This window comes from Cyprinodon tularosa, unplaced genomic scaffold (assembly GCF_016077235.1).
Source record: "Cyprinodon tularosa strain WSP-4 unplaced genomic scaffold, ASM1607723v1 ctg1335, whole genome shotgun sequence".
NCBI lineage: Eukaryota > Metazoa > Chordata > Actinopteri > Cyprinodontiformes > Cyprinodontidae > Cyprinodon > Cyprinodon tularosa.
Genome location: NW_024038154.1, coordinates 90,132 through 112,157, shown reverse-complemented (window position 1 = coordinate 112,157; position 22,026 = coordinate 90,132). Strand labels below are relative to the sequence as shown.

Here is a 22,026-nt window from a genome sequence, read left to right as displayed (position 1 = left end):
CTTTTTCAGTTTTGTCATCACCCTTTCTTTTTTACTCAGTGCGTTCAAACCATTTGTCATGATTGGTTACAGAGTAAGCCCAATATGCAGAACACAAACGGAAGCTGATGAAAAGTTTAACAAGGTTTATTGTTACACAAGCACATGAATATTTCAACTGGAACTGGTTCAGGCCTGGGGGCAGGTTCACTGGAGTCTTGAAGGAGTCCGGGTTTTGTTGGGATCCAAGGTTTGCCCTCCAGAGGGCGGTGTGGATCCCATTCTGTAGCTTCTGTTTCTGTTTGGATCCCTTCCTGTGAGCTTCTTTTCCTGTTGGGATCCAGAGGTTGCCCACCAGAGGGCGATGTGGATCCTTCTCCTGGGAGCTGGTTCTCAGCGCACAGCTGTTTCCCATCAGCTCTGCTCATTTACCTCTCCCCATATAAGCTGTGTGACAGCTTCACTCTGAGCCGGATCGTAGCATGTGTTACCCACAGCCTTGTTCAGCCTTGTGTTTCCTAGCCATGTGTTCCCAAGCCATGTAGCATGTCTTAGCCATGTTAGCCGTGTTTTGCCACGCCTTGCCATGTCCGTTACCTGTGCTACTCTGCCTGTCTGAACCAGCGAACCCGTGAGTTTTTCAGTTTAGTTTTGATCCCTGAGTTTAACCTGTTTTCTGTCCTCTCTGCCTTCCAGGGCAGATTACCGGTGTTCTTAAATAAATATTGGACTGATCCTTCCTCTGAGTCTGTGAGTTCTGCATCCTTGGGCTAGCACACCAACCACGCATCATGACAGGTTTCTCTTTGAGAGAGGTTACTGTTGGATCCAGAGACTTTTTGTTCAGCAGAGTCCAATAACTGCTTCAGCGTCTTACTTCTGACTATGAGGGCAGACCTTGATTTGGGTTTCCAGCTCTTAACCAAGAGCTGCGGGAAAATCCAGAGAGGAGTCTTCAGGTTTGGCTCACGAGGGTAGGCTCGGCAGGTTAAGCACATCCAGAGCTTCACGAAGAGACAGGATTCCAAACTAGATCAACACTGCGGCGTTGAGGCAAGGTCTGAAGGCAGGTTATATAGTGGTGGATCTTCTGATGATGAGATGGGCCACAGGTGTGTTGGGAGCTCAGCTCAGGAGGACCCACGGCGAACTCTGCTGGAGGAAGGTGGTTCAGCTCCAGATCCCAACAGTACCCCCCTCTCAACGACCGCCTCTTGGCGGTCCAGAAGAAGTCGACGGGAGGGAGCGCTCATAATCCTCTATCAAGGACGGATCGAGGATGTTGGAGCCAGGAACCCATTGGCGATCCTCCGGACCGTAGCCGTCCCAATCGACGAGGTACTGCCATCTGCGACATCGCCGACGGGAGTCCAAGATCCGACGGACGGTGAAGGCAGGATGTCCATCGACGTCCAGGGTGGGTGGAGGGGAGTCGGATGGAGGGCACAAAGGACTGGTGATAACTGGTTTTATCTGGGAGACATGGAACGTGGAATGTATGCGGAGACTCGAAGAATGTGCAGGCGTACGGCAGAAGGGTTAATGACCTGGCCAATCCTGCATGGGCCAATGAATGGAAAGCCATACCTCCTGACCGATGGCGTACTCTGGGGCAGGGCGTCTCTTGGAGTCCGCAAAGCGCTTGGTGGTCACAGGAGATCGATTGAGGGAGGCTATGGTGTCCCTCCAGACACTTTGACAGCGGCGGATGTGGTGATTGACAGATGGAACCGAAATCTCTCTCTCGTCTGCTGGAAAAAGAGGGGGTTGATATCCAAGACTGACCTGGAATGGTGATTGACCGGTGGAAGCAGACTTGAGGGAGTTGTGGGCATATTCGATCCATGTGAGGTATTGACTCCAGTCAGTAGGGTTGTTGGAGGTCAGACAGCAGAGAGTCGATTCGAGCTGTTGGTTCATTCTCTCTGTCTGACCGTTGGACTGTGGATGATAACCAGAAGTGAGTGACGACTTACAATTCAGAGCTGCACAGAAGGCCTTCCAGACTTGGGAGATAAACTGTGGTCCGCGGTCAGAGAGAATTTCCTGGGGAATACCATGGAGTCGGAAAACGTGCTTCACTAGGAGCTGAGCGGTTTGAAAGGCCGTGGGCAGTTTCCTGAGGGGAATCAGATGACATGACTTCGAAAATCGATCGACGATGGTAAAAATAATTGACATACCTCTGGAGATTGGGAGACCAGTAACAAAATCTATGGCGATGTGAGACCAGGGACGAGTTGGAACGGGAAGAGGATGCAACAGGCCAGAAGGCGGTTGATGTGAGGTCTTGTTTCTGGCACATATGGAGCAGGCCCAAATGTATTCCTTCACATCCTTGTGTAACGTAGGCCACCAGAAACGTCTGGAAATCAAGGCGATTGTTCGGCTCACCCCCGGGTGAGCGGAGAACTTGGCTGTGTGCATCCATTGAATCAGGCGAGATCTGACAGATGAGGGAACATAGGTTCTGTTAGGAGGACCGTTACCTGGGTCAGGTTCAGAAGCCAAGGTAGAGTTTATGAGATCGGAGATCTCCCAGGTAACCACTCCAACAGTACAGGAAGCAGGAAGAACGGGTTCAGGCGTCTCGGATTGATCAACAGAGTATAGATGAGAGAGAGAATCTGGTTTGATGTTCTTGGATCCGGGTCTGTAAGATATGAGGTTGAAACGGGAGAAAAACAGAGACCACCTTGACTGACGAGGGTTAGCTTGTTTGGCGGACTGGATGTATGCTAGGTTTTTGTGATCCGTCCAAACTAAGACTGGGTGTTCAGCTCCCTCAAGCCAGTGTCTCCACTCCTCCAAAGCGAGTTTGATGGCCAGGAGTTCTCGGTCTCCAACGTCGTAGTTTTGCTCTGCCGGGGAGAGTCTACGGGAGAAAAATGCACAGGGGTGTAATCTTTGATCAGAGTCGAGTTGTTGGGATAACACAGCACCAACACCAGAGTCAGAGGCGTCCACCTCGAGGATGAATTGCTTGGCAGGATCAGGCTGGATTAACACGGGAGCTCTGGAAAATAAAGTCTTAAGTTTATCAAAGGCAACTTGAGCTTCAGGGGTCCACTGGAAGGTCTTTTTGACTGATGTCAGGGTAGTGAGAGGTAGAGCTGTCTGACTATAATTCCTGAAAAATCGACGGTAGAAGTTGGCAAAACCCAGGAATCTCTGCAGCTGTTTACGGTTCTCAGGTACCAGCCACTCCAAAACAGCTTTTATCTTTTCTTCAGATTGCTTAACCTGCCCGCCCTCGAGCACAAACCCTAAAAAGGTGACTGAAGGTTGATGAAACTCGCATTTTCAGCCTTTACAAAAAGTTTGTTCTCCAATAGTCTTTGTAGGACCAGGCAGACATGTTTTTTATGCTCGGAAAGATTCTTAGAATAGATCAGAATGTCGTCAATGTAAACAAACACGAAGATATTCAAAAAGTCTCTGAGGACATCGTTGACGAGGGCTTGGAAACATGCAGGAGCGTTAGTGAGACCAAAAGGCATGATCAGATATTCAAACTGGCCCAAAGGGGTTTTAAAGGCTGTCTTCCACTCGTCACCCTCTCTAATCCTGAGAAGGTGATATGCGTTTCTTAAGTCAAGCTTGGTGAAGACAGTAGCCCCTTGTACTGGTTCAAAAGCTGATGCTAGTAACGGAAGTGGGTATTTATTTTTAACAGTTATTTGGTTAAGGCCTCTGTAGTCTATACAAGGTCTTAGGGAACCATCCTTTTTGCCCACAAAAAAGAAACCAGCACCCAACGGAGAGGAAGATCGGCGGATTATTCCAGCAGCTAAGGGCTCATTTATATATTTCTCCATGGTTTCTCATTCTGGTTTGGAAATGTTGTAAAGTCTACTGCTGGGTAGAGGAGCTCCTGGTAATAGCTCAATCGCACAGTCATATGGTCTGTGAGGTGGAAGAGACGTAGCACTAACCTTACTGAAGACAGGAGCCAGATCATGGTACTCGGGCGGGACAGAAAAAAGAGAGAGTCCAAGGAGAGTCCATCTCCCCCCTACCTCTAGGAGACCTTACAGCAGGAGCTGCAGAACGAAGGCATGTTTCATGACATGAGGTCGACCATGACTCAATGTGGCGTTCAGCCCAATTTATATGGGGATTATGTCATTCCAGCCACTCAAATCCAAGCACCAAGGGAGAACATGCAGAAGGAAGAAAAAAAAATGTCAGAGTTTCACGATGATTACCTGAGATCAAAAGCTCCAGAGGTTGCGTTTGATGGGTAACCTGATGAATTCTCTTCCCATCAATAGCTGAGACACTGAGTGGCTTGGTTAAAGGGACAGTTTCGATCTGTAGCTGCAGAACCAGGTTAGAGTCTATCAGATTTCGCTCACAGCCAGAGTCAATAAAAGCTGACAATGTGAGATTCTGGTAAGAGAAAAACAGGGTGGCTGGAAGCATCAACTGAGGAGATTTTTCAGTTTTCAAATGGCCCGTCAGACTCCTCAGATCCTCTGACGGGCCCCGGCTTTTGACTTAGCTGGGCATGAGGCAATGAAATGGCCAGTCTCACCACAGTAGATGCACAATTTGCCCCTGAAACGTCTTAGTCTTTCCTCAGGAGGTGTCCAACCTGCATAGGTTCGGCTTCGGTCTCAACCGAGTGAGATACCTGGACAGGCATAGAGAGAGACTGGGTTTTAGGCCTTGGCTTGGAAACGGGTTCTGTGGATCCAGAAAAAACAGAAGCATTATTCAATGCAGGGGCTGACACAGAAAAACCTTGACTTTTTTGTCTAGAACTGTTTCTAGCACGAAGTCTATTGTCCAACCTAATTGTTAGGCGGATTAAATCCTCCAGACTAGCTGGTTCATCGAGAGTTGCAAGTTCATCTTTGATATTGTCATTCAAAGCCTGGAAATATGCACCTTTAAGAGCACATTGGTTCCATCCGGAAGCTGCGGCTTTGACCCGGAAGTTAATGGAGAAATCCGCTACAGAGAAATTTCTCTGTCTTAGATTCAGCAAAGCTCGAGAGTCAACTGTTTGATCAGAATCCTGATTAAACACCTGGGAAAATTCAGAAACAAATTCAGAGAACGTACAACTGAAGCTGTCCTCGGAGGCAAACCTTGCCTCTGCCCACTCTAGGGCTCGTCCGGTTAGTTGGGACAAAATAAAAGTTATTTTCTTCTTATAAGTTGGAAAACTGCCAGGAGAATTCTCAAAAATCAGACGACATTGGAACAAAAAACCTTTACAGTCTTTCAGATTACCTGAAAACTTTTCAGGAAGACTAGGGCGGAACTCAGGAGATGACGTCACTGCCGGTGACCTTGGTGGAAGTGGATCAGGAACTTGACGTGTCGTTGACGTGGCATTAGCACTGCCCATGTTGCTAGCAAAGTATTTGAGCATTTGATCTTGGTAATTAACCATGGCATGTAACTCACAGAGGGTTTGAGTTTGTCCTTGAATCTGAGCGTCTTGCTCTTCTAACCAACGACGGAGGTGATCTGCTGGGCTTTGTGTTTGGCCGCAGCGTTCTGTCATGATTGGTTACAGGGTAAGCCCAATATGCAGAACACAAACGGAAGCTGATGAAAAGTTTAACTAGGGCTGGGCGATAATTCAATAACGATATATATCGATCGATAGACGTGTGGCGCAATAGAAAAAAAGCGGGTCGATAAAAGTTCGATAAAAAAGAAACGTAGTTTTCCTTCCTTCTCATTGTAGCCTAGCATGTAGGTTTATGCTAGTCACTGCTTCCTCCCAACCAATCACAATCGTGGACCCAGGCACGCTGTCACAAAGCGCCGCCCTCTCAAACCACAACACAGAGCACATGAAGATGTCGCAGCAAGGAGAGGCGGAGGAAATTGTTTCAAAGAAAGGTTTTTGTAGTTCGGCAGTCTGGCAGTATTTCGGTCATGGCAAGTCGGACCAAACACAAACCACAGTCATCTGGAAAATGTGTCGGGAACCAGTGAAAACGAAGTCTGATAACGAAACCAACTTTTTTTTATCATCTCAGCCGCTCACAGCCGTACGAGCTGTGTAGGCCCCGACGCGGCTCTCCTCCGAGGAATCTTCGGAAAATATATATATATTTTCATTTCTGGGCAGTTTCCCACGTAGATCTAACAATTGAGATAAAAATGCTGAGGGGCCAGAAACTTCAAAGTAATAACTCAGGTTAAAGCAGGAAACGGCGGCGGCGGTGGGGGGGCATTTATTTATTTGTTATATTTATTTTGGTCACTTTTCTGGTCACTTTAGTTTATTCTTTGTCAGTATTTAATAACATAACTCAGGTCTCTTAAGTTATTTTTCTTTAAAACAATTCTGTTATGGTTAAAAAAGTTGGTTAAATAAAGATTTAATTGGAAGTCTGTGTTTGTGTTTTTTATTAAAATTAAATCATTTAGCAATATCATAAAAAGTCCAGGCAGAGCTGCACATAAAATATGGTTTCAAATCTTTTCAATAATTATCGATATCGATCAATATGCATTTTTTTTTTATCGATAAGCTTTTTTTCTATATCGCCCAGCCCTAAGTTTAACAAGGTTTATTGTTACACAAGCACATGAATATTTCAACTGGAACTGGTTCAGGCCTGGGGGCAGGTTCACTGGAGTCTTGAAGGAGTCCAGGTTTCTCTTTGAGAGAGGTTACTATTGGATCCAGAGACTGTTTGTTCAGCAGAGTCCAATAACTGCTTCAGCGTCTTACTTCTGACTATGAGGGCAGACCTTGATTTGGGTTTCCAGCTCTTAACCAAGAGCTGCGGGAAAATCCAGAGAAGAGTCTTCAGGTTTGGCTCACGAGGGTAGGCTCGGCAGGTTAAGCACATCCAGAGCTTCACAAAGAGACAGGATTCCAAACTAGATCAACACTGCGGCGTTGAGGCAAGGTCTGAAGGCAGGTTATATAGTGGTGGATCCTCTGATGATGAGATGGGCCACAGGTGTGTTGGGAGCTCAGCTCAGGAGGACCCATGGCAAACTCTGCTGGAGGAAGGTGGTACAGCTCCAGATCCCAACACCATTCACATTTAGCGACATTATCTTGATATCAGTCATCACGATTTATTACTCCCTTTAAATATGCTCCCAAGCGTCTCAGAACAGAACCAGCATGAACTCATGCTAACCAAACATAAACCAAAAAACCAGCGGACTTTCAAACATGGGGTATCCTTCTTCCCCCAGTCCCAGTTGGTGGGTGGAGGGGAGATCCTCACCTCTGTCGAGGGCCCCTCCCTAGTATTAGAACCACTCCCATCCTGTTGGGCAGCGCTCCATCTAGACATGTCCAACTTAAATGTCTTACCATCTCCCAGTCGGTTTTAGTTGAATCCTCTTTTCTCGCAAAGTCAACTTCTTCTGAAAGCAAAACAATCTAGGATTTCCACTGGAAGCTTTGTAATTTTTCTCTCACTCGGTGTGCCGCGTCACGTTCCCGTTCTTTCCCCTTCACTCGCTGCCACCCCACGGCTCTGCGCTGTTTCTCCCCCGCTGCTGCGGCGTCTCCTCCTGGCTCAGCCACCGTGTAACCCCTTTCCTTCATGTCCTGCGCTGCTGACCTGGCACTATCGTACATCTTAGTCCCGTTCTCCCAATGAATCCGAATTTTAGCGAGCGGTGTATGGAAACGTATTCCTTTCTCCTTCAATATTTTTTTAATGCCCGAATATTCCTTTCTTTTCTGGACAATCTCGGTCGGATAGTCGTGGTCGAAGTAGATTTGTTTACCAGATACCTGGATTTTTTTCTTCCAGGCTTTCTTCAAGATCGTTTCTTTGGTCTCAAATTTTAGAAAGTTTATCACAACTGACCTCAGCGCTACATTTAGGCCTCGGTTTTGGGGCGAGGGCTCGGTGGGCTCGTTGGATCTGGAGATCGATCCCCTCTGGAAGTTCAAGTTCTTTCTTAAAAAGTTGTTCCAGAAATGTAGCTGTATATCTCCCTTCTACATCCTCTGGTAACCCGAAGATTCTGATATTGTTTCTCCTTGATCTCCCTTCCAGATCGGTTTGTTTTTCCTGCATTCACTGAACTTGATCCACCATCTTCGTTAGCACTTCGTTAGCATCCACCTTCCACTCCTCCACCTCTGATATTCGGGTCTGTGTCTCGCTAATGTTCGCTTGTTGTGCCTGTAGTTCCCGGTCATTCTCGGACAGCCGACGGTCTATTTCTTGTCGGAGGTTCATTATTTCTTCCTTCATTTCATTTCATTTCATTTCATTTCATTTCATTTCATGTCCTTTCCTGACACAGCTCTTGTTTAAGGGTTTTAATATCACCTCTGATGGCTGCGAGCCCATTTTGCAGCGCCTCTGTGCCATCGTGTTCTTCCATTTCCTCTGTTAGGGCTTTCTCGTGTTTGCTAGCTTCGTGTTCGGAAATTTCTTCCGTTGCAGCCAGTTCTTCAATTCTGTCTTGCTTTTTACTATTTTTCCGGCTTCTTCTCTTGCTTATCCCACTTATGCTTTAGATTTATCTGTCAAGTTCTAATTTTGTTGTGGGCATTTTTCCCCTACTCTGGAGAGCTAGCTGACTATGCTTCTATTCCCTCCGCCATCTTGCCTCCATCTCCCAGGTGTCACTTTAAATAACACTAATGCAACTGGTTAGTTGCATCAGTTGCACTTATTACTCTGTGCACTGCTCATTCAAATATTGCCAACAAGTACATAAATAAAAAAATGCTGCACTAAGGAATTAGCTAAATCTGGAAAATAATTAAATATTATTTCTACATTTAACAGTTGTTTCAACACTGATTTGTGTCAATGGATTTCTTTATTTTAATCATTTATAACAACTTGTATCATGTCACTCTCACACTCTCCAGAGAAATATTGCATTTGTTACTATGAATGTACTTAAAATTGCTTTTTTCTACAGATTGCTTCATTTCTCAAGCCAAATTTGAAAGCACATTTACAAAAGTACAGTTAAGATAATTTATAATTACTCGAGTATCATTTAAGGCATAATCGATTAGATCTTTTAGTGGCTAAAGCAATAACTTAATTCTTGTTAAATGACTCATCTTTGAGATCATACGTTAACATTCATGGGGTACCACTCTTCAGAAGCTCAAATGGACTTGTGGTCAATTTTGGCCATGACTAAGCAATCTCTAAAGTGTCATTTACCTGTTAAGCACCGCTCAACCACATCTGGCTTTTTAACGTAAATTGAACCTCTACAGACTACTACTTGGTTGGGAAACGAGGCTTTATGACGCACATTGGAAAACTTAAATGGCTTCATTGATCGGTCTGATTTCAGGTGTCTTGTCTTGTAGAACCTGTGTTTCACCGTTTCTGTTTCATCTTGTCATTTGCCTGTACTTTCTGTTTACATTTAATGCCATTCTGATTGTATGCGTAACACAGAAAGACTTATTATTATGGTACCTGTATCTCATCAGCTGTCTCATCAGACTCTTGTGACGTAATCTAAATTCATTGTTTTTTGCATAAAAATCAGTCATATAAGATCTTTGTCTCTGTCTGAATCTTGTGTTATTCCTGTATAAGTTACGGATATAATTTTTTTTGCTTTTGCTGAAACTTTAAATCATTCCTGTACAAATTTCTTATATGCAATCTCGTTCTTTCTCTAAATTCAACACTCTGTCTGTAGAGATTTTTCTCATAAAGGTTTTTCTTCTGATTTCTATCAATGTTGTTTTTATGATATTGGGAGGAGTAAGATTTTTTCTTTGCTCTGAAAGTTTCTTTTGTGGCTTCTTTTGCTTTCTGGTTCTGATTATTATTATTATTATTTATTTTTTTTGCCTCTTCTGTACTAATTAGTCTCCTCATTTCCACACTAACCGGCTCCTCATTAACCTTCTACTTTGTTTTTTACTGTACTTCAACATTTTAGAAGAGAATCCCAGAGGTACACCTGTTGATTCTTCTCTGCTAGTGCTAGGGGCTGTCAGATGTTTTTCTGCCACAGCCAAAAAATAACTGACCTCATCAGATACACCTTGAGTCGCATCATGGGAAATACCACTTACAACAGGGTTCATGACTCCATCTGCACAGTTTGACTTGTTTGCTGGCAGATCATGTGTTGGGTGTTTGAATTCAACGTCTTGTTGAACCACATCTGTATTTACTGACATCTTGGGTAAAACATTCTTAGACTAATTGGCAACTGTCTGTGAGTTGAACTCAGTTGTTACGGCCTCTGGCCTTTTAAGACTGTGCAGGCTTTTCTTATGCAGGTTCAGCTCTGACAGATCTTCCTTGTTGGCTGCCTGAGGACTGCAGAGGAGCAGTGACATGATTGCACCAGCAGAAGAGTGTCAAGCCAATCAGGATGCTGACGAGGCCCACCTGCACCTTATAAAAGGCTCCTGAAAAGCTTTCAGTTTGGGGACAGCTAGTAGGAAGGTTTTGTTAAGCTGTTCCCCCACCTTTGTTTTCAATCTGTTTTGGGAAGATAAAACTCTTTGCCATAGCTTGTATATATTTTCCTTAATCTGCTTTAGGTGGACTTGTTCCAGCTAGTAGCTTTTGTTTGGGAGGTTTGGTGCTCCCTTTGTCTTTTCTTCTGGGTTGTTTTGTGTTGAAACAGTCTGACTGGTTTGGGCAGTCTGTAATTTTATCTGCTCTTAACCATTCTTGAATTTGTTTGCCCTTATCTTTTTTTTTTTGTTTGTTTCAATTTGGTTAAGCTGTATTGTGTTTTGGGTCTGTTTAACCTTTTTTTTTGTAATAAATCAATTTTACCTTCCCCCAAACTGCTCTGGACACATTATTTATGTTACCTCCCCAAGACCCCTAGACCTTGGGGGGCCTAACATCAGTAATAGCATCATTAGACAGAGCAGAAGTAGTAGCTGTGTCTTAAACATCTCTCCTCCTGCTGTGTGGATCCTCTGTGTTAAATGACAGGGGCTGGAGTTCATAAAAACAAGATGACTTAAGCACACATAATACCTGAAAGACACAAAAGAGAACAATCATTAGAGTCCTGTAATAATAAAACTCAGTGAAACAGCTTCTTGCTCACATTCCATCTTAAAGTTACTAATCTGAAAACATGTGCTGGTAGTACCATGTATAAACTGTTGTGTAATGTTTCTGAAAGAAATGCTTGGTAATAGGTGCTTATGTTGCAATCAACATAAACATCTTTTCTGGTCCTCTCGAACTTTTGAAGAGGTCTTTTCACTGTACTGATATTCACCATGACTGAGGTTGGGTTAGCCATGTCAGCAATTCTGATTAATCTTCCAAAACATTGATTAAAATGTTAAACTCTCCTTTACTTAGTAATGAAAAGACTTGACCTCATCTACCAAAAATAAACTGACCTGCAAAGCAGGAGTTCTGGTCGACTTCCCTGTAGGTGTGAGAGAATTAGAAAACCATCAGAAAATGCCTCGTTCTTTCTGTTAAAGTTTAAAATCAGATTGATCTTTGTTGGACTTCTGGATGATTTTCATATGACGGGCGTAACAAATCATTTTCAGAAAAACAAGAAATACCAGGTTCTTCTCTAGGTGACTCTACAAAGCTTTTTGAGGACAGATTTCTAAGTGAGTTCAGTTGGACTTTAGGTGTCATTGCACAATGTGGCATTCAACCAAATAAATAGCATTTCCATTTCAAAGCATCTACAAACAAATGTCTTGAAACTAGTGATGGTGAGATGAAGCCTCATGAGGCATTGAACCGTTTGGCCAAATTGCTTCAACGATCCCCACAGTTCATGATGCCTCATGTGAACATGTCACCACCTACTGGTGGAATGCAAAACTAAACTTAGTAATAAAATCTGTTATGTTTGCAATGTTTTTATAAAAAAATTGTTTATGATTGTTGCTTATAATATCATTTGGAAAGTTTTGTGTGTGTCCCATTTCTTGGAAAAGAAGAATCTCTTAAGGTACACCATTTTCTGTCATTTTAGTGATGTAAGCTCAAAGAGTGATACAGTGAAAGTGCTTGTGCAACTTGGGCAATGATAAGCAAAATTAAAGGTTTTTATTAAGAAATAATAATTTTTCCACAGTTTTGGGCTTCAGTCTATTTCTTTTTTGACACACAACTTCACCTGCCTTTGAGAACACACGCTCACAAGGCACTGAAGATGCTGGCGTGCATAAAAAGACACGTACACGTCTATATAAATTGGGGTACTGGAGTTTTTTTCCCTCCCAGTACTTCAATGGATTTTCCATTCTTGTTATGTTGGGCTCTGAAAGGTAGCGCTGGACTTCCACAGTGACATCTGCAGTCACATTTTTTGATTTTCTGGCCTCCATCACGCTTGCATCTAAATGATGCCACAGTTTGCTACCTAAAAGAGAAAAGCAGATGTTAGCAAAAGTAAGATGTAAAAGTTCAAAACAAAAAAAGACTGGTCACAAAATAATTACCTCCAGTAGCATCTTGAGAAGTCGAAGCCTGGGGTGTTTCATCAGAGCTTGGTGTAGAATGCATCATTGTGGCACATTCAGAGGTCAGTCTCTTAATTGCCTCAGTGGCTTTAGTGTGGCTGAAAAAACCAATTACTTTGAATCTGGGATCAAGCAGGGTAGCTAGAGCTAAAATGCTCATGGATTGTAACATTTGTAGCTTTTCCCGTAGTTGCCTGATGAGGTGGTCTCCAACTTCATGTGACGCAGGTGGTGCTGGTTTGGCCATCTCCTCCTGAAGGCTCTGCTCCAACATCTTTAAGAGGGGAATGACTTTGGAGGCAGAAACAGTCTCCTCTGCAGACAGCTCAACAGTAGCATAATAGAAGGGATTTAGCAAAGAAAGGCACCCTCGAACAATTCTGAACTCCTCTGATGTCAGAATGGGAATGTCAGTCTGTAGTCCAGCTAACGTTGCTCCAACTGGCTCCCGTAACTCCATCAGACGCTGCAACATTAAATAGGTGCTGTTCCATCTGGTTTCCACTTCCTGCATCAGCTTCAACTCTTGTAGCCCCAGATGGCGCTGTACTTGTGAAAGCTTCTCCTGTTAAATACACAGATAAAAAGACAAATCACTGTAGTAATAACAAAATAATTAGATTTATGATAATCTGTAATAATGGGAAAGAGCATACCTTAGCAGTAGTGCTGCTTCTAAAGTAGCCAACCAGCTTCTGTGCTTTAGCCCGGATGCCAGAGAGCACAGGGTGCTGGTCAAGGGACTTCTTCACCACCAGATTCATTGTGTGGGCGACACAAATATGATGCCGAAGCTTCAGCTCCCTCACACAGGCAACCATATTAGGAGCCCCATCAGTCACCATACAAGTTACCTTGTTGGATATCCCCCACTCCTCCATCATGGATTTTTTCTCACACGCTATATTTTCAGCAGTATGTGACTGGGGGACTGCACTCCCAGCTGCACAGTATTGAGCCTTGCTTTGTCATCCAGAAAATGACATGTTACAGCCAGGTAGGCATCCATGTTGATGGATGTCCACATATCAGTTGTAAGGCTAACAGCAGCCACCTCTCCTACTTTAGCCTTGGCCTTCTGTTTAGCAGACTCAAATTTTTCTTCCACCATGGCCTTTAGAGCCTAAAATAAAAATAAAAAAACATAGAGCTAAATTATGAGGAAAACAAAGTACTCTTTCATTTAATGAATGTATCAATATATACCTGCCGAGTTGGGAGAACATAATTTGGATCCAATTTTGCCACAAATGCCTTGAATCCAACCCCATCCACAATGCTGAAGGGCTGTGTATCCTTCACAACGAGGTTGACCAGAAGCTCATCCAGCTCTTGCTTCCTGGTGGCTGGTTACAAAGAAATAAATAACAGTGTCCATTACCTGTTTTGGTTATTAATTTACTCAATAAACAAAATACCATAAAGAAAAATGTCGTCGTGTATGTATACTATTTTAATAACTTACCATTTCTGGGCATGGCTCCAGTGGCCTCCTTATTCTCATGCAGGGCACGGTAATGCCTCAGCATGGAAGAGGTGTTGTTATTGTATCCCACATTGTGGGAAAATTTATATCTTTCTCTAATTATATATTAATATTCATATTTACTCACTATAAAAGTTTTCACTCAGTCTGTTTCTCTCTCAAGGCCACACCATTCCCTGCAGAATGTTGTTTGTAGACCAGACATAGCTTCTTCCCATAACAATCCAGATTCTTTCTCAAGGTTTATTCATAACATGTTACTGTTAAGCAAAGTGTGTGTAATTTGTTATGACTCTGACTGCTTTCCATTGTTGTAACTAGGGGGGGACGAACCCTGCCCAGAACAGAACAGAGCAGAATGCTGTGCTGAATGATGTGTCATGATGACTGTTCTCTCTTTGCAAAGATGATTAATAAATGTGCCGACTGAGTGAAATCCATCGATCTCTGTTTATTTAACTAGGATGAATAGTTAAATAGTTTTTTCCCACGACACCCAACTCCTTGGAACACAATAAACACTTCACCTATGAATCATTAGGAGTTAATGAAAATAAACAGCTGTTGGGGAAAAAAATGTAAGTAGGTTAGATTCAATAAATTTACCTTAGTGGGAGAAATCAGGTCGAAATGCTCCCACATAGGTGACATCCTCCTCTTTTTTGCCTGCTCCATATCTATCCTCTCCACTATCTCCAAACTCCCAAATCTCTCTAAACTCTCTCAAAAAATCTAACTAAACTATCTCCAAACTTTAACCGAACTCTACCAAAACACTCAACTGACAACAAATCTCTTGCAAACTCCCACATCTTGACTGAGTACTGAGGCTGTTTAAATGCCTTTCGAGTTTCGCGCACAATCTGAACCGCTTCCCGTAGCGGTCACGTGGTATCACGGCAGCGAGGCCTCGGACGTTGGCAATTTTGGCCCCTCCCCTAACTGAAGCGCGCCTCGACACACGCCTTGGGGAAATGCCCCCTCCATTACTCGACACACGCCTCGAAGCCTCGGCTCATCTCATAACATCACTACTTGAAACGTCTCCTCTATCCTGAGTCCTCCTGTGTGCTGAGATGGACACAGCAAACAGGAGGACTACACCATTGACTCTTGATGGTTATTGTTTCACTGAGTCATGTTTCTGACACTGATGGGTAACAGCTGCTGAGGCCAGGATGAGCATCAGAAAATATGTTCTGACTTTACATTTTTTATTTAATCTAAATTCATGTATGATTCAGAGTGGATGAACTAAATAAATTGTTGTGATAAACTAAATTAACAAAAGGTCCATAAAATAAGCAGGAACTTTCCACTGAGTGATGGATGTAAAGGAGAGCTCTAAAAAGAAATCCAGTCACCAGCAAAGCAGGAGATCCGGTCCAGTTCTCTCTAGGAACAAGAGGAGAAATGGTTTGTTAGTGACTGATCCAAACACCATCACAAATCCAGAACACGTAGATCGTGAACACATTTTACTCACTCCTAAACACCTTGCGCTGTAGTTGATAAACTAAAAAGTATTAACTGAAGGGGGCTGAATCAGTTTGGACAGTCAATTATATATATATATATATATATATATATATATATATATATATATATATATATATATGATTTGATATATTTTAAAAAAACACCTTTACAAGTTCCAAAACAAATGATCATTTCAGGAAACAAATTTACATAAAAAATAAACAAAACACTTTTAAAAATTCAAAACAAATAGCATTTTAAGGAAACAAATATAAAACATTCTAAATACTTTTACAAGTTCCAAAACAAATGATCATTTCAGGAATTCAACTGGAAATGGTGGGTACCAACTCTGAGGCTGAACCGGTCTTGTGCGAAATTCTGTTTCTGTCCCCCTGTATCGGGAGTGCGCATTGCAGCCAGAGAGGCATTATTTCATTCTCTTTTAATTATGGCAAATGGAGAGTAAATATGACCGAATGCACAGGATTTGTTGTTGATGAAGAGAGGAATAAACACAGTGAAAGACATGCTGGTACGTGAATTTCTTCCCATGTTATGGAGGGGAACAGATTATTTCAGTCAAACATCCATTCTCTCCTCTCCTCCTCCCATATCTTTGGGAAATAAAGAGCACAACTGTTTCCAATTTCTCTAAAATTGTTATGTCTGATGTGTTATACTAGAAATGTCCTTAATCCAGTAATTAAGGACAGCATATTTTACAGCATATTTTACATCAGAATGGGATTAACCAGGAATTCTACACTCTCAGGACGTCTCAATGTGTGTGCCCTGCTATCAGCCAGTTTCCATCCTCTTATATCAGCAATAAAAAATAAAAAATACACTACGTGTTGGAAATCTGTTTGGTGACTGACGTTTATTTCTGTCAGGCTAAAGGGACAAAGTTGGAGAAATACAGATTCTCTTGGCATTTAAAAAAAACACAAAACAGCGCAAAAAGACCTCTTTAATTTGTATTTATTTTACAAATTTGTAAAAAGAGCAACCGATTAAACTGAATGTTACAAAGTTGACATAATTACAGGTGCTGGTCATAAAATTAGAATATCATGAAAAAGTAGATTGATTTCAGTAATTCCATTTAAAAAGTGAAACTTGTATATTATATTCATACATTACATACAAACTCATATATTTCAGATGTTTATTTTGTTTAATTTTGATGATTACAAATGACAAGAAATGAAAATCTCAAATTCATCATATCAGAAAATTAGAATATTACTGAAGACCAATAAAAACAAAGGATTTATAGAAATGTTGGCCAACTGAAAAGTATGAACATGAAAAGTATGAGCATGTACAGCACTCAGTATTTAGTTGGGCCTCCTTTGGCCTGTATTACTGCAGCAATGCGGCGTGGCATGGAGTCGATCAGTCTGTGGCACTGCTCAGGTGTTATGATAGCCCAGGTTGCTCTAATAGTGGCTTTTAGCTCTTCTGAATTGTTGGGTCTGGTGTATTGCATCTTCTTCTTCACAATACCCCATAGATTTTCTATGGGGTTAAGGTCAGGAGAGTTTGCTGGCCAATTAAGAACAGGGATACCATGGTCCTTCAACCAGGTACTGGTAGCTTTGGCACTGTGTGCAGGTGCCAAGTCCTGTTGGAAAATGAAATCTGCATCTCCAAAAAGTTGGTCAGCTGCAGGAAGCATGAAGTGCTCTAAAACTTCCTGGTATGTGGCTGCGTTGACCCTGGACCTCAGAAAACACAATGGACCAACACCAGCAGATGACATGGCACCCCAAACCATCACTGACTGTGGAAACTTTACACTGGACTTCAAGCAACGTGGATGAAGTGCCTCTCTTCTTTTCCTCCAGACTCTGGGACCTTGATTTCCAAAGGAAATGCAAAATTTACTTTCATCAGAGAACATGACTTTGGACCACTCACCAGCAGTCCAGTCCTGTTTCTCTTTAGCCCAGGCAAGACGCTTCTGACGCTGTCTGTGGTTCAAGAGTGGCTTGACACAAGGAATGCGACAGCAGAAACCCATGTCTTTCATACGTCTGTGTGTGGTGGTTCTTGAAGCACTCACTCCAGCTGCAGTCCACTCTTTGTGAATCTCCCCCACATTTTTGAATGGGTTTTGTTTCACAATCCTCTCCAGGGTGCGGTTATCTCTCTTGCTTGTACACTTTTTTCGACCACATCTTTTCCTTCCCTTCGCCTCTCTATTAATGTGCTTGGACACTGAGCTCTGTGAACAGCCAGCCTCTTTAGCGATGACCTTTTGTGTCTTGCCCTCCTTGTGCAAGGTGTCGATGGTCGTCTTTTGGACAACTGTCAAGTCAGCAGTCTTCCCCATGATTGTGTAGCCTATAGAACTAGACTGAAAGACCATTTAAAGGCTTTTGCAGGTGGTTTGAGTTAATTAGCTGATTAGAGTGTGGCACCAGGGGCCATCAATTTTGAACCTTTTCACAATATTCTAATTTTCTGATATGATGAATTTGAGATTTTCATTTGTTGTCATTTGTAATCATCAAAATTAAACAAAATAAACATCTGAAATATATGAGTTTGTATGTAATGTATGAATATAATATACAAGTTTCACTTTTTAAATGGAATTACTGAAATCAATCTACTTTTTCATGATATTCTAATTTTATGACCAGCACCTGTATATGAGCTATTTTTACCGAAAAATGATCAGGAGCGCCTTGAAAATGGTCAGATTTGCCTCTCTGGCTGCAATGCGCGCTCCCGACACAGCCAGAACAGGAACAGAGTTTCGTACAATGAACTTTTACAAACCGTTAGCCACAGCCGCTTAACCGTTAGCCACGGAAGCGGCTCACTGTTATTACAAACTGTTAGCAACAGCTGCTAATGGCCTGTAGCGCAGGCGGGTCATAGCTATTACAAACCAGTCAGAACCAGTTCAGAGCTTGAGACATTTTGAATAAACGGCAACAGCATTTCTAAGCCATAATTAAATTTCACAACCCATGTATTTCAAAACACGTAGCTCTGTATAAAACACATTTATTCCACTGTTCAAATTCATATATATATATATATATATATATATATATAGTATATTAAGACAGCGCGACCGTAGCTACTTACCCGATCAGATGAATGGGATGGATTCATCACTTTACTCTGTTTTAGTTTTACATATGTGTATACAGGACTGTCTCAGAAAATTAGAATATTGTGATAAAGTTCTTTATTTTCTGTAATGCAATTAAAAATCATGAAATGTCATACATTCTGGATTTATTATAAATCAACTGAAATATTGCAAGCCTTTTATTGTTTTAATATAGCTGATTATGGTGTACAGCTGAAGAAAACTAAAAAATCCTATCTCAAAATATTAGAATATTTCCTCAGACCAAGTTAAAAAAAAAATTATAACAGCAAAACAAAATCAAACATTTGATAATGTCCATTAATGCACTCAGTACTTGGTTGGGAATCATTTTGCATAGATTACTGCATCAATGCGGCGTGGCATGGAGGCAATCAGCCTGTGGCATTGCTGAGGTGTTATGGATGCCCAGGATGCTTCAATAGCAGCCTTTAGCTCATTTGCATTGTTGGGTCTGGTGTCTTTCAGCTTCTTCTTCACAATACCCCACAAATTCTCTATGGGGTTCAGGTCAGGGGAATTGGCAGGTCAATCAAGGACAGTAATGCCATGGTCAGTACACCAGTTACTGGTGGTTTTGGCACTGTGGGCAGGTGCCAGATCATGCTGGAAAATGAAATCATCATCTCCATAGAGCTTTTCAGCAGATGGAAGCATGTAGTGCTCTAAAATCTCTTGGTACACAGCTGCATTTACTCTGGACTTGATGAAACACAGTGTACCAACACCAGCAGCTGACATGGCTCCCCAAACCATCGCTGACTGTGGGAACTTCACACTGGATTTCAAGCAACTTGGATTTTGCGCCTCTCCAGCCTTTCTCCAGATTCTGGCGCCTTGACTACCAAATGACATACAGAACTTGCTTTCGTCTGAAAAGAGGACTTTGGACCACTCTGCAACTGTCCAGTGCTTCTTTTCCATAGCCCAAGTCAGACGCTTCTTCCGTTGTCTTGAGTTCAGAAGTGGCTTGACCATGGGAATACGGCTATTGTAGCCCATTTCCCGGACACGTCTGTGAACAGTGGCTTTTGATACCTGGACTCCAGCTTCAGTCCACTGTCTTTGAAGCTCCCCCACATTCTGGAAGCGGCTCTTCTTCACAATGCTGTTTAGGCTGTGGTCACCTCTCTTGGTTGTGCAGCGTTTCCTGCCACATTTACCCCTTCCAACACACTTTTTGTGAATGTGCTTTGAAACTGCACTCTGTGAACAGCCTGCTCTTTGAGAAATTTCTTTTTGTGTCTTACCCTCCTGATGGAGGGTGTCAATGATGGTCTTCTGGACAGCAGTCAGATCAGCAGTCTTCCCCATACTCATGATTTAGTTTACTGAACAAAGCTGAGTGTTTTTCAAGGCTCAGGAAAGCCTTGCAGGTGTTTCGAGTTAATTAGACGATTCAAGTGATTAGTTGAATAGCCCACTAGTATACTTTTTCACGATATTCTAATATTTTGAGATAGGATTTTTTAGTTTTCTTCAGCTGTACACCATAATCAGCTATATTAAAACAATAAAAGGCTTGCAATATTTCAGTTGATTTATAATAAATCCAGAATGTATGACATTTCATGATTTTTAATTGCATTACAGAAAATAAAGAACTTTATCACAATATTCTAATTTTCTGAGACAGTCCTGTATATATATATATATATAAAAAACTGTAACTGGTGCGTGTAACAAAAGTAAATTCCCTCTGGGATTATTAAAGTATTTCTGATTCTGATCATGGGCTGTACGGGAAGGTCTGGAGCCCGGACAGGAAACGGAAAAGGAAGAGACATTCAAGAACATTCGAAAATTTCCATTTTAGAGCAGCATTCATATATAAGATTTTTTTATATAATTTTATATTTGTTTTAAATAAATATACATATTTTGAATAGATTATGTATGAACTTTGAAATTCTAAATAATTTCATGGATTCATTTCTGTAGGGTGAGAATAATTCATCTGAACATTCAGAAATCATTTCTACACAAATGTCAAAACACTGTTCCTTTATTACAGCTTCTCCTGAGTTACATTTGAACAGCATTGTTTTTAAATGTTTCACAATAAAACGTTAATTTCACCTTTGCAATGAGAATAAAACAAAAGCTGGCAAATGGCTTGTCACCTGTGAGAGGGACTTTATAGAGTTCACCCGAATTATTCACGTGAATGCCTCATAAACGAGAACTTGTTTTGGCTCTGGCAAAATGACTCGGGCATTATAATGCTTATCTTTGCCATTTTTGCTGTTTTTATTTCAGGAAAGATAGGGGAACGATGTGCCATACCTGTATGCCAAATTAAGGTCAAACCCAAACCACATAGGGAGGGCAAATTGACCGTTCAGCACTTAAACAGTGTGCATGGGTGTAACGGTGAACTAGTGGCGGACGAAACACATGCATTCAAAATACGTTCCCCGGGTTTGCTACATCTTCATCATGGTGACAGAAAATTCACAAGTTAGGGATAACATATAGACACAATCAATCCTTGAATGGGAGGTCCTCTTTGAAATAGTTTAATTTGATTGAATAGATTTATTTTTAAGAAAATGGCAAATGTTTGATTTCATGCCAAGGTGAGTCACAGAGCTATAGCCCCCCACATTCCGCGTCACTGTGTTGCCATGGGAGCGAGTGCGTTCCCATAAGTGTTGCAGGGAAGAGGCTGTGCTATTCACTTTAACACCCCCACGTTTAATCCAGTTAACTTAAATTCTATTCAACTAAATTGTTTGAATTTAAATTATTTTTTTTTAAATCGGTATATAATTTGTATATGCTAGCTTCTTTTTAAACTATCTTTTATTTTAAAAGTCTTTTTAAAGTATTTCTTTCAAACGCTCTCCTCAGAACCTCTTTCTTCCTTATATTTCTGAAATCACAATATAACATGTCCTATTGATTCCTCCTATTCACAATATTCACACTTCCCTGTTGCATGCTTTTGTATTTTAAACAATGTGGAATTAATTCCTGTGTGTCCAAATCGTAATCTTGCAATTAATCTTTCTTCCTCTCTATTCCTTCTTCTAGTTCTTATTTACATACCGACATATTCTTTCTGTTGCATTATTTGTTTATCCACTTGTAGCTGTCTTTAATGTGCTGAGTTAACGCATTTGCCTGAGAATCCATTAGTAATTTCCAAATTAAATAATGGCATCATAAAGCCATTCCTATTCTTTCACCTTTTTTTGATGCATCTGTACAAATCTGGACATGCTGATAGTTGTTTATGTAACCTTGTATTATTTTCTAGTCTAAATTACAATTCTCATCAGTGTTCTCTTCCATCAATGTTATATCTGCCTTTGCTTCTGGTAAAATCCAGGGTGAAAACACTGAAATTTAACATGTAAAATTTAAATTAGTTCTAAACTGTGTAATTGAAATTCTGCTGTTATTTTACAAACAATCCATCCAAAACTTCTAATCTAAATCAGAGTATATCAAGTGTGGGATGATCAGGGTTATTGTCTCTTATTTTAAACCAATAGTTTATTTCCAAATGTGTTCTTCTCATATCTAACGGCATTT

At 41.6% G+C, this 22,026-nt stretch overlaps 1 protein-coding gene across 1 annotated transcript; it reads right to left on the bottom strand.

The window, feature by feature from the left end:
- Nucleotides 1–1,566: 1,566 nt before the first annotated feature.
- LOC119778463 (E3 SUMO-protein ligase ZBED1-like) lies at nucleotides 1,567–13,934 on the bottom strand (the record flags this gene model as incomplete). Its single annotated transcript, XM_038277675.1, has 10 exons — nucleotides 13,851–13,934; nucleotides 13,592–13,731; nucleotides 13,042–13,508; nucleotides 12,365–12,950; nucleotides 11,996–12,285; nucleotides 7,391–7,564; nucleotides 4,616–4,668; nucleotides 2,675–2,854; nucleotides 2,163–2,425; nucleotides 1,567–1,730 (listed from the first exon to the last, which is right to left on the bottom strand). Coding segments are annotated over exons 3-10 (1,938 nt in total), but the record flags the coding sequence as incomplete, so codon positions are not given.
- Between the last annotated feature and the right edge of the window lie 8,092 nt (nucleotides 13,935–22,026).